This window comes from Drosophila subpulchrella, unplaced genomic scaffold (assembly GCF_014743375.2).
Source record: "Drosophila subpulchrella strain 33 F10 #4 breed RU33 unplaced genomic scaffold, RU_Dsub_v1.1 Primary Assembly Seq354, whole genome shotgun sequence".
Lineage (NCBI taxonomy): Eukaryota > Metazoa > Arthropoda > Insecta > Diptera > Drosophilidae > Drosophila > Drosophila subpulchrella.
Genome location: NW_023665577.1, coordinates 9,410,287 through 9,424,027, shown reverse-complemented (window position 1 = coordinate 9,424,027; position 13,741 = coordinate 9,410,287). Strand labels below are relative to the sequence as shown.

Genomic DNA, 13,741 nt, shown 5'->3' with positions numbered 1-13,741 from the left:
ATGGAGGCGTTCACACTCGGCGCGTGAACCGACATAAGTTCGGCCGTTAAGACGGATGTGCAGCGGCATTCGAATTTGCATGTTTTTGCAGCTCTGAACCCATTTGCATCCGAATGTATGCCGATTTATGGGGGCCGAAGAAAACCCAAAGCGGAATTCCAGCTTAAAGATCGCATCGCTTGTTTTGATTTTCTCCTCTGGGAGGCTGCACCCATTTTGCCGTTGATGTTGCGTTACGAAATGCCTTACACTTTTACCACTGCACGCCTATATCGATTGACGTCACACGGCCAACTGAAAGCTGATTTAATTGTGGTAGCAAATTACACATACGCCCCATCGCCCATCGACAATTTGGCACCCATTATGCGGATGATTCAGGGGTTTCGTAAGCTGCACCGCAGCAGATCCGTATGATAGTGTCGGATGTCGTCAGTCACAGACATTCACCTTGAAACGGGAGCTCGGATCTTTCCAAGAAACCAACCACCCAACGGAGCACACCGCAAGAAAAGCATTGAATTATCATATAATTTCGTTTCAATATTATCATGTCAGTTTCCGTAGGAAAACATTTGCAGATGTGATACTGATTATTATGTTTATCACGTGGTTATTATGTTAAATGGCCATTTAAAGCAAAAAGAAGCTGATTTTAAAATAAATACTATTCTGTATGATACATTTTATTGTTCCTTAAGATACTATATTAAGAGTAAGTAATTTGATGAACGATTTTCAATTTTTTTTATACCAAATGTTGGAAAAACTGTGTAATTAAATAAATATTATATTTATTTGTTTACTTGAGATATGCCTAGTTGTACAAAGTAGAACCTTATACCTAATTCACTACACAAATGTTTAAATGTTTAATGAATCACATAAAGCTTAGCTTTAATTTGATTAATTATCATTAAAATGCAAATTCAATATATATAAGAACACTTCATTGTTACAATATCATTTAAAAAAGACCAACAATAGCAGATCGATTTTGATAGAATTAGACCCATTGTTTACCACTTAAAATAAAGACTTATTAAAAAAACTGAATAGCAAAATTATATTTTAAAACAAGGAAGACCGCTTTAGTCGACGGTCTACGACGACTATAAGATACTCGTTACTCAGCTAAGGGGAGTGCGAGGGAGATGGAGATATGCATACAGAAAATCGGCTGTATCTGAGATGGTACACTTTATTTGTTTACAACTTTTTAATGAAGGCTAGTGATCCGCATCAAGAATGTATATTGGGTCGGAACGCTTCCTTTTACCTGTTACATACTTTTCGGAAACCTAAAAAAGTCTATAAATAGTAATATTTACATTTCCGAAATGGAACACAAAATTGTACTACATTTGTTGAGTTTAAAGCTTTATTATGTCAAGTTGACCTCTAACAATAACTTTCAAACTTACATATATTTTCTCTCAGTGCACTAGTCCATCATCTGCGGGTATCTCGCATCTTGCGCGCATCCGTTTTTGTTTGCTTTTCGTGTAATTTCTCTTTCATTTCACTTGAGCAATTGAAGCGCGCTGTTATTTGCACTTTTGCTAAGCTCAAATTGTTGACTAATGTGTCACAATTGCCGAGTCAGGTTGTTTCTTATGATTATGTCCGCAGAGGTGTTTTCACCTGTGTACTCAAACTGCCTGAAAGAAAGGCCCGAACAGGACGTGCCTATCGCTGCCGTAGATCCTACCCCTGTGCTATCCTTTCTCCGGTCCCTGTCCTAGTTACATAACTGTCTTTATAAATCACATTTTATGTTGCGTAATAAAAACAGACCCACAATAAACTCACGAAAATGAAAAGTAATTTTAAGGCGCGCACATGCGGTAAACAAAACTATTTTCGGTGATACCGAATGGAGAGGGGGCTCTAAAACGGAGATGACATACAGACCAGGGGCCAAAAATAACAGTAGTATGAAAATATCATACACACAACTTTCATTTCTTGCGGCAAAGTGCCCGAAAAACAAAAGCGTTCAAAAAATTAACAAAAAACCAGAAGAATATATGACATACATATGAGGGGGGTCTGGGCTGCGACCGGGGGGAGGGGGCTTCCAGGGGTTAAGGGGCGGGGTGTGTGGAGGGTTAAGCTGCGCAGCACCTGTTTATCACCTCATGTGTTGTAATCTGTGAGGCTCCAGAAGCAACTATATCTCTTTGTCTGCGTGTGTTAATACGAGGAGATGGGCAGAAGACTCTGCGGGAAGAAGCGTCTTCTGGGGGCTCTCCACCCGAATCTCTGTGTGTGTGTGTGGGGGAGAGAAGACAGACAACCTTGGCTTTGGATCTGCTCTCCACTGGAAACTTTCTCGCGCTCTCACAACCAACAGCCCTGCTGCCTGCGCCGACGTCGGCCGAAGACAGAAGACAGAAGACGCGTCTTCGCATGCGCATGCGCAGCGACTTTCTTTAATGCGGAAGCAGACAAAAGTCTCTGCCTGCGCTTGCCTAATGCGTCTTCTAAGCTTGGAAGCTGCCGAGAAAGAGTGGGAGAGAGGGAGAGCCGGCCGCGGCGAGAAAGAGAGGGCTGCTGCCTTCGCAGAGCGCCAGAAAGAGCGCGCAGACACGTGTGGAAGAGGGCTCTTCGGAGACGGAGACCCTAGCTGTGTGTGTGGGCACTGGCGCTTTTTACATAATTTTACGTTATGCCGCTGCCGAGGCGACCGCTACGTTGGAAACTCTTTAAAAACAGCCTGACAGCGGCGAAAAGTTATCAAACCGCAGCTTGTTCCATTCGAATGAACACACCAGTGATTTCGGTGGTGCCCAAGGAATTCAGTCGCAGAAATCACCAATCCACCAACCCAGCCGCCAGCATGAAGTTCTTCGTAGCCACCGCCTGCATCCTGCTCCTTGCAGCAGGCATCTCCGCCGATCCCGTGAAGGCCGCCGACGAGCAGTCCGGCGCCTTTGCCAAGTGCCTCGAAACCGACTCCATCTCTTGCCTGCAGCTCACGGTACGGATTAACTAGCTCTCGAGGATTACACACCCCCACGATTACACAAAACCAAACCCCATCAAGAACATTTGCTAAAGTGGCTAACCAGTGAAAGTGAAACCAATCAATCCATTGATCCCTGATCAAGTGCAAAGCCCTTGTGAATCGAAGGATATTACTAAAGTGAAAGTGCCAAAGTGTGTCTTCATGACTTCCTGTCAAGCTACAAGTATTTTACTCACCTGAGTGTTAAATATGAAAACAAAATCACTGTTTACCAGATACAATTGACATATGTGACAGGAAGATGTGAAACACAGCTTTACCACTCAACCTAAAGAGCTTAAAAGTGTTTCCTAAACTTGCTCATTACAAAAAATGACTTCTTAGTTTTCTAAACCTAAAAGAATACAAGGCAATTGATTTTCATCACTCTTTGTGATTACTTTAACTTAACAATTTATCAGCTATTTTTAGAGCAAAAAGCTTTTAAATTATTTTTAGTTTCACAATCTACTATTTAACTTGTGAGCCATTAAAACCCACTCATTAGCCCTATAAATCAGCCACTCAGTCATACATTATATCTTAGATTGATCAGCTTTAAAGCCCCTACTAATTCGCAACCCCACTCCCTACTCCACAGCTCTTCCGCAAGGCCAAGTCCGTCTTCGATAACCCCCAGATCGAGCTCTTCGGCGGCGTGTCCCTGGTGAAGGCCAACGAAGGACGTCAGGGCAAGTCCCTGGACAACACCCTGGCCGTTGAGGCCGCTCCCAGCGTGGAGGCCCGCACCGCCGAGATGGGCAACTACTTCATGGACAACGCCAAGAGCTTCTTCGCTGAGCGCTCCCTGAACTTCAACTTCGCCAACGCCGCTCGCAGCGTGGCCCGCGCCATTCCCGATGACATTAAGGCCGATCTCCGCGAGCTGGTGGTTGAGTCCCGTACCCGCAAGAAGAAGCTGCTGAAGAAGTTCCTGCCCATCCTGCTGGGAGTCGGTGCCAAGATCGCCGTCCTGGGCGTTGGCTCCATCTTCGGTCTGCTGTTCCTGGCCAAGAAGGCCCTGGTTGTGTCCGTGATCGCCTTCTTCCTGGCTCTGGCTGCTGGTGCCTCCAGCGGACTGGGACGCATCGGTGGCTCCGGAGGCGGCGGCGGTCTGCTCGGCGGTCTGGGCGGTCTGTTCGGCGGCAAGAACTCCGGCGGATCGTCGGCTGCCAGCACCGGAGGATGGTCCTCGGGCGGTGGCGCCTCCAGCGGCGGATGGTCCTCGGCCGGCAGCTCCGGCTGGGACACCCATGGTGCCTACAGCTCGCCTGTGGCCCAGACCATCGCCTACCAGGGCTACAAGCAGGCTCGTCGGTAAACATTTGGCCATCAGCTAACCTAATCGAAGGACGAAGGCCAAGGAGAGAGAGAGAAACAATCGCTAAAAATGATGACCTATATTTATATTTACTTATAAATTATTTATTTTAATTTATTACTTGAACGAGAACGAGTGCGAGACGAACAAAGTGCCTTCCATTAGACAAAACAAAAAACAATCACTGAATAACAAGACACACCCAAACACACCACCTTTCATCAACACAACCGCCAATAACCTCCACCAAGGAATCTTCACTACTTTCCACACTCCTCACTCTACTCTGTACTATATCTTAGTTTCATGGCTGCACCTTTGATTTATGGACTGCAAGTGATTGCCTCTAGTCGCTCCATCAGTCAAAGGCAGTCGCCTCGCCCATCTAACTGTAACTATCTCTCATCTATTTTCATCTATCTCTGTGCTACGACTACCTCTATCTGTACCTGTACCTCTATCTCTCTATCTATCTGTCTATCTATCTATCTGTCTATCTACATCTGTCTGACTATCTGGGCTTTCCCACTTTACCGCCCGGGAAAGCCCAACCAAATGCTGCTAAATCAAAGAATCAAATAATAATTCAAACATGAAAAATACTTAACAAACACGACTATCTTTTCACATCTCTGCACAATTTCCCTTTCGATTTGCATACGCAACTCGGCTCAACAGCCCTCGACCGCATCACTCATACGCCGCGTTGTCTGGGCAAGCAATTTGCATCTGGCTGGCGCAACTTTCATTTCACTTCTGCTCATCCCCCCATTCTTTCTGCTATCAGGCCCGAAAATCGAACTCTTTAAGTGTTTTCTAAAATTTCACCCAATTATTTCACTTCCCCGCTTCTGGGTAATCCCCATTTTCACTGCACTTTCTTCCGTCTGGTCCGCCAGGGTACGAACAAAGGCAATTTGCTAAAAAATAAAACAAACATTTAGCTACGCGCACTTCGGCTCATTCAAGGCGGGGCTCCCTGTATTGTATTTTAATATTTCTCCACCTGCCAGAGGCCCATTGTTGGGCGACGCTTAGCACCTTTTGGCCCAAAGAAAGTTGTAAACGGCGTCGAAATGGGCCCGGCTCAATTGAGCCTAAGTAACTGAACATCAGTTGCAGTTGTTGTTTGTTGGTTGTCGGTTGTCGGTTGTCGGTTGCCGGTTGGCAAAACGGCACTTTACAGCCGCTGATGGGTGCTTTACTTATGAATATGACCCAGTTCGCCGGGCCCAGTCAGTCGATTTGGAAGCCGGCAGTTGGATGTTGGATGCTGTGCCCATTGACTGCCTCTTGGCTTTCTTTGGGCCCGAATACGTCAGCAATTAATGTGTCGCTTTTGAGCACTTTTCTATGCTCATTGGGGCCGACTGCCCGGCAGCTCGGCTGCTCGGCGTTTTGTTGTTCGATTTGTTTAGCATCCAAGGTTCTGCCTCTGCCGCCGTTTAAAGTTATATTTCGAGCCACAATCGTGGTCTCGCTTTGAGCTCTATACACTCTTCTTTTTGGGTTGTTTGCTAAGTGAAATTTCCGAGTAGTTCTTCATTGAAGGTGTCACGCTTGAAATCAATAGCCATTGTCCAGACGCACTCGTAGGAACACGCCAAGTCATTCCCCCTTTCAGAGGCGACAGTGAAAACAGACATTCCCGAGACACCGAAAACATAGTCATTCCCGAGCACAATCGTGTCACAAATGGGCTGCTGCTGGGAAAAGGGAAAGTGTCTGGAGTTTCTTTGGGAGCCAGTATGGAAAACGAAACCAGCAACCCTTCAGGCGTTGTCATATCAATCAACTGAATTCTCAGAAAGGCGTGTTTACTCATTTTGTATTGAAGCATAAAAAGTTTGGGAATGACCCTGGTTGTTATGCCCTAAAGAAACGAGCTCAGAATTGGCTCTATTATAAACCATTTTTGAACTATTTTTAAATCGAACTTAAATAGAAACTACCTAATGTTAAGTCCATGGTCAAGTATTTCGCTTCTACAAAGTTATTTAATTACTTACAATAGATGCATAAATCATTTGTGAAAGTAACATAAGATAGCATATCAAACTTAAATATTAAAGTATAATTTGTAGAAATTAAATGACATAAATTACCTAAAATATCTAATGAATCTTTTTATGACACACTACCCAGATGATCAAACGAACAAAAACAAAAAAATCGTTATTAACATCGCAGTTCATTTTCCGTGATTTTAGGAAAATGCATTTGTTGTAAGGATAAATAGAAAACGATGTGTGTGCTTTTAATTTACATTTTTATAGAAACCAAAGTAGTTATTTTTGCAAATTAAAAAGCTGTATGAATACGCTCAGGTTTCATCAGACAAATAGAGTAAAAAATTGTAAACTATATTAAAATGTGGAAAAAATGAGCAATAGAAAAATCTAAGGGCGGGTATCCCGACTTTGAGATACCATAGAGATAGCTGAAATGAATTCGCATTTCTTTTAAAATAGGATTTTTAATTGAATGAGAACGAGTTTCCTGGCATTTATTATTTTTTAAAAGCTTTGAGCATTGTATAACAAATGCTCAAGTTTGTCCAGTATACTTTTGCAAAACAGAAGATCATCTGGTGCCTTTTTATTTTCTTAGCATATTTTCCAGCAGAAAGAGAAAAGTCTTCCTTAAGGGTAAACACTACAAAGTATTCTTCAAGAAATTCGTGCCTTTCTCTTAAGTTCACTTAAAGTTTTGAAATAATCTTGGATTAGATCTTCAGCTTTCTCCGGAGACTTTGGCAAGAAAGCTGCGATCGAAAGCCTTTCAAAATTGTACTAAAAGCTTGGTAAGGAAAGTTCGGAAAAAGACTTTCTTTTCCAAGTCTTGAACCAACATTTAGGTGAAAGAAAGAAAGACTAAAATGTGTATATCGAGAATATCGATATATTTTCGCAGAACGTACGTTTAAAATAAACGAACTTTACGAAGGGAAAACCTCACAAATTAAAAAAACGAAACAAAGCCATTTCATATTTTATAGTTAGATGAGGGCAGCCACAACTATATGTTTTTCTTAATTAAAAATGTTTTGTTCACCTTTTTTGGCAGAGGCTAAAAGCGAGACAAACACAATTTGACAGGTAATATTTGAAATAGTGGAAGCGCAGAAAACCTGCGGGCATACTGGGCGTGTTTTGCACTTTTTTCTATAATCCACTAACAGGTGCCTTTGACAGAGCCTTTTACGGTCTGAAAACCAGCTAGGCACTCGTCAGTTGGTGGTCCATGCGGTCTAATCCAACTGCCCGGGTACGAGAGCTTTTCCGGTTTTGCGGTCGACAGTTCGGTGGTTTGGGTGTTTGGGGGTTCAGCGGTTGGTGGTCGTCGGTCTGGGTCAATGTACACTTTACGGATTTGGTTCCCATTTCACTGCAGCCAATATTCGGGCAGGTGGGCCAGCTGCGGTGTGTGAAAGTGTTGCAACTGGCCAGTTGCAATGGGTTGCTCGGCCGAGCTCATAATTCAGTGCGGCCAGGCCAAGCCAAGCCGGCTGACATTGAATAATACAATCGCCGAAGATTGGACGGCGAATCTGGGCCTGGGCCAAAAGGCAGTAAAAGTGTCATTTTCAAGTGGCATTTACAACTTTTCGCACAATGCCGCGGCTGATGTGTGAAAGTTGTCGGCCCGCCGCTTTATTGTCAACATATCAGCGAACAAGGGAACCAAACCCGTTTATTGGAGAGCCGCTCGTTTGGGCCAACAAAAGAACAAAACGCTGACAACGAAAGTGAAATGTGAAATGCTTCCCGCTCGATCATAATTACGATAATGACAAATTTTCGTAATGAAACGGAATTGAAGTGCCTTGAAAGTGAAACCTGAGCAATTAATGCTGCCCGGCCACGCCCCCGTTTCTTTTTCAATTTCTTCCCTGAGCTTTCGTTTTCAGTTCCGCGATCTTTTGGCTATTACACAATGCAGGCGTGGCTGGGTATTTGCATTCCGTGATTCGGCGATTTTTGGCCAACCAATATATATATATGTTCGGATGTTGTAGAAGGGAGAGAAAGAGCCAAGTCTATGCCGAAAAGCCAAATGGCAAGCCGCAGCTAAAACTGATTATGAAGTGGAAACTCTCACTTTTACGATTATTTTTCTTATGGCTTTCGGTCGTCATGATCTTCATCATCTTTCTTCGGATTGTCTGCTCTATTGTTATTGTCTCTGCTGTCTTCTGTCCCATAATGATTAGACTTTCAGCTAGAAAAGCGGGCATAAAAGTCAATTTTATGCCCACTTTTTGAAGCTGATTGGCCAACCCCGATCGTGCCGCGGCATTGTGTGTGAGCCTGTGATTTGGAGCAACACTAAATATCTCAATTAGAAGTTATTGTAGGGTTGGAAATCACCTGATGTAGGTCAGACCTTTCTCCACTTGGCCACTCGAGACCCAAATTAATTTCTCGGCCAGCCCAGATGAGCTGCCATCGATACGGAGGTGGGACCCATTCGTCGAAGCCATCCCGACCCATGCCATCCATTCATTCAGCAAAATATCTAGCCCAACCCTCTGACAATTAATTAAAGTCCGAGTGCTGTTGACTTTTTGGTTTTATTCGGCTCCGGCCATGTCTGTGGCTGTGACAGACTGTTGCCTGTGGCTGCCACGCGCTCAAAGTCCGAACCGAACTATTTTTATTTATATTTTTATTTCGATACCGGTTGCCTGCTGCTGTAGCTGCACTCCGGTCGACTCATTCGATATTCAATTTCTAACATTTTTGAGGCTGCAGCCACACAAAGAAAAATGTATTACTACACTGGCTATGTGTAGAATTCCGTTCACAATAACTTATAGGATATGGGCCACCTTTAATCACATTGCTCCGATATTAATTAAGTTTATCATAATTGTAATATTTATTCACTTAAATCATCATTATTCAGCAAATCTTCTATGCTTTGGTTCAAGGTACTAGCAATGGTATGCAACCACCTTATAATTTAAAAAGGTATTTTATGTATTGTATGTCATTCCTTAATAAATATAATAAGGGACTTTTTCTAAATCTACAAACAAATTATGAAATTAATTTAAAAAAATTATATATGTATAAAAATTTGAAATATCATAATATTGTAAAAAAAATATTTTAAATGCCGATTTTTTCTTTCCCTGCATTTAAACGAGTCGAAGAAAGTGCCGGTGACTTTGGGCTCGGCTTGCTCGACTTTGCTTGTTTTTTTTCGCTCTTTTGTGTTGTTTTTTTAGTGCTGCCCATATCCGTTTTTGGCTCGATTTATGCCTTGCGATAAAGCCAAACCGCCGGCAGACAAAGCGGGGACTCACTCAGTTACATCGACATATCGATGACGAGCATCGAATTCGATTGGGCAGCTGCGAGCGCCTTGGGTGAGGCGCATTATAAATCGGAAAGATTAAAAAAGTCACAAGAAAAAAGTTTCACTTTCTCAAGAGTGTACAGTTACTCATACATAAATATGGAAGCTTTTGGCCGGCAAAGTTATTGCTCTTTGGCCCGGCCACGACTGCCAGCCAGTAGGAGAAGTTGCGAAAAGGAAATGGCTCTGAAGCCTTTAGGCCAATTTTGTTTCTCATAAGTCAGAAAGTGTGTCTCTCGGATGGGGTCTCCTTGGCTATAAAGTCACCGAGATACATACAATTAATTGTAGTTTCTGTAATGTTTTAAAAGTTTAAAGTATTTCCCATAAATAACTTATTATTATTTTAAATTTCACGAAACAAGCTTACTTTGGCTGGAAAAAATTAAAATCATTTTGCATGGTTGTCGCATTTAATAATCATCCTTTAATTGTCAGCTTACGGGATTATAGAAAGACGTATTAAAAAATAAATGCCCGTAAACATATACGATTTCCCATTGTCCCACGTCTCGCTTAATTTTTATCAGCGACATCTGCCGGGTACAACGAAATATTGTATGTAGTCCACAAATAAAATGTATAATTAATAAGGGAAAATTTGAAATAAATATTGATAATTGTTTAAATTAAATTGATTTAAACGTTTACCGAAGCTAGCGAGTGGAAGCAATGGATGAGCATGCACTTTAAATTTCAAATTACATTTACGTTTGGCACATTTCGGTAACTGCAATTACCCACTTCATTTTGGCCGCCAAACACTGTTTACAAAGCAAGCAAATGCCATTACGCATACGCCGCATAGTCCCGCGTTCACTCAGTTTCCCTGTCTGAATGTCAACCGCTGTCATTTGAATTTCAGGCACACTCTTCTTAATGGACAATGACCGCAGTACAGCGAATGTGTGACATTGATAGAGCGTCGATTGGATGCAGCAGGTGCCAGGGGAGAGTGGGGCGGCTTTTACCACATCCGCCGCACTGGACACATTATGATTAATGGTGCGGCAGAAAGTATTGGCTTAGGTCAGGTGTGAAATTTTCCAGCGTCAGCACTGGGGGCACGGATCATAATCCGTTAAGTGACCCGTGTCAACCCCTCGGATCCGGGGATCTTGCGAACGAATTTCTTTCGGCGCACTAATTACACCGGGGACAACGAGACAATGGCCGTAACAATAAGCAATAACAATGGAAACAACACTGGCAAAATGGCAAACAAACGCGGACAATGTGTAGTTTTGGACGTTGGACCAGCAGCTGACCAGCTCTAATGGGATTTTTCGAGTATTTCGGAGGGGTGCAGGTTCAAATTCGCATTCGCACTTGTGGCCATGGACATAAATACTCGTACGGAGAGTGAGTTTGGGGCCGTAGCAAAAAACTTTCACTCAAGTTGATTTCGAGCGGCTGTTGTTCAGGTTGCTGAAGTTGTTGTTGCTCCTGCCAAAAAGCATGCACATTTCATTATTAATATCGTCATCGCATAAGCTGCGCCACAGTCGTGACGAAAAGCCATCAAGTGGACTGGACATTGACACTTGACTCAGAGCCGAGAGCTCAAAATAGTTGCCCAGTACTTTCATCTGGCGAATATATGTTTCTGTGTGGGCTTTCAAGAGCAATAGGCCTTAATTATCGATTTTAATTGGCCATATCGCACTTGGCCAGCCACTGGCACTCCAGTTTGGTTCAGCGCGTTGGGCGCCACTTTGATCCACTCGGTTGGGCGCCACTTTTTTGCCATTGTGGTAGCAGGTCAACCGGAAATACAGTTTTATCAATCGGTTCGAAGCCGACCTGAAGGGTCTTTGATTTGGCTTCAACTTCAGCTTTAGCCTCAGTGTGTCATTATCGTCATCATCGTTCCTCTTGGCAGTAGTTTCTGACCGAAATACCATTGAAAGCAAAAGAAGAAAGTTTCCCAATGCCAGCGCACACACATTGTCTTCTTTATTCACTTGCCAGCATTTCCTCCGCATTCATTGCGAACCAGTTGGTTATGCGCCTTTTTATTTGCCTTAATTTAATTAACAGCGTCGTTTTGAGCAGCCATAAAAAATAAAAAATAAAGAAGAGTGGTAGAAGAAACAAAAGCGGTACAAGAATGATCATCAGCGCAATGATCATACGCGCTGGTCGCAGAAGTTTCACTTTAAAGAATGCAATGATCGCATCATACGATCGGTCGGTCGCTCCGATCGCAAAGGTTGCCCCTGGGGCCACAAAATCGTTGCATTATTTATGCCGCAAAGTGGGGCACAGCATCCAACATCCAGCATCCAGCAGCCAATATCCAACCTCCAGCACCAAGGGCGTTACTGCTTTTTATGCTGCGGCAGCAATTGCGTGAAAGTTGCGGAAGCTGGAAGTTTGGTGGCACCGAAAGAAGCAAGTTTAAAGCACAAAATGTATCCTCGAGGAAAAAGCGAAAGGGCTCGGGGACGGACACACGTGCGCTGCCACAGATCGGGCAGTAAAAAATGCAATTTCGGCAAGTTTCTCAGGACAGGAGAAGAAACCCTTTCTCTTTCAAAAGAAAGCGACGGCGTGTGTGCTTTTTTCGAACCAATTTCAGCGCACAACTGCACTCGAGGGCCATAAAAGTTTTTCACACGTTATATAATTTTTAACGCCACCGGCGACTCCTGCTTTCCTTGTACCACATTGTGACATCATTTGCTTACACTTTGGCATCAATTATTCAACAAAAGCGGCATTTAACGGCGAAGAAATTACATAAAAATGAAAAGATAAACAAACGCTAATAAATTATTAACTAAATGCTGTGATAAACAAGACATGGAATCATCACGAACCGCTAGCTGCGTACTTCTGATACACTTTCGTCTTTCAAAAAAGCCTTGTGAAGTATTCAATGCCAAATCTGATTTAACAAAATTACATTCAAATTAATGAATGTCATTCAAAATAAATAACTACCGATTATACTAAAATGACTTTAGTTAGTCTATCTATAATGTGATGAAAATATTTATTGAAACACCTTAAAAGAAAGGGTACTTGCAGAGAACATATTACAAAAAAATAAATAAATAATAAATACAATTGTTTAATATCATCAGGCCAGTTTGCCAATCTAGTCAATATACCCGAAGCTTCGGTCTGTAAATGTCTCCGAGACATCCGTGCTCCGATTTCGCAATGGATGCCATCGACAGCGTCATCGCGCCATGGAATTAGCCTTACCGTTTTGATTATGCTGGCTGAATTAGATAATTTCGAGTGTGAGCCATATCCATAAATGTTTTATTTTTGGTTGTGTTTTTCGATTTTGGGCTCGCTAGATGCATATTAGCGCTCCACGGAAAGTGAAAGCAATGCGGCCGATTCCGAGTCCGATTCGTGCATTTATAATTTGTATCTCCAGCGGCGGTTGCCAGGTGGGCCGGCTCGGCGGTTATGCTAATGGGCGTGGTAGGTTTTTCAGCTAAATGATTACAGCACAGACCGCTAATTTGTGTCTGTCCGTCTGATCTGACCTTTCCCTGCGCCTCGGGGGCTAAGTCCGAGTCCACTGTTCCCATGACAAGGCAGACCAGCCAACTCCCCACAATTCCCGCTGACAGTGGTCCATTAAAGCAGTCATAAGTGAGTATGAGTGGGCCTGCATCTCTCAATGCAAGATCGGGCATTACGACTATGTCGTAAACCCCGGCCGGGAAAATTCTCACATTTACACGGCAATAAACAGCTAAAAGAAAGTCAATTACCACTGTATTCGAACACTACCCGCAGCTGGAAATCCGACTCATGTTTATAGAGTTTGTTAACTGTGTTTGCGTTAAAACCAAAAGTTGTCAATTGCTTTGCTAAGTACAAGCTTAAATATGCCAAATAACCTGATGAGTCATTCAACCGTACACATTAAAGCAGATAAAGAAAATAGAAATTTTACTTTTAGAAATTTAATTGTATTCTATAACTGAAAAAGTAATGGTAATGGTGCAGCAGAAATATTAAATTAAATGATAGTAAATAGCTATTTAACTTAATTTTAAAGTTCGAAAAACAAGAAAGTC

The 13,741-nt window shown here is 42.8% G+C and overlaps 1 protein-coding gene across 1 annotated transcript; it reads left to right on the top strand.

Annotated features, from left to right (window-relative positions):
* Positions 1-2,757: 2,757 nt before the first annotated feature.
* On the top strand, positions 2,758-4,942 carry LOC119560317 (keratin, type II cytoskeletal 5). The gene is made up of 2 exons (XM_037873695.1): positions 2,758-2,983; positions 3,612-4,942. The coding sequence occupies exons 1-2, from the start codon at positions 2,765-2,767 to the stop codon at positions 4,329-4,331; spliced, it is 939 nt and encodes a 312-aa protein (XP_037729623.1). The 5' UTR covers positions 2,758-2,764; the 3' UTR covers positions 4,332-4,942.
* Positions 4,943-13,741: the final 8,799 nt, after the last annotated feature.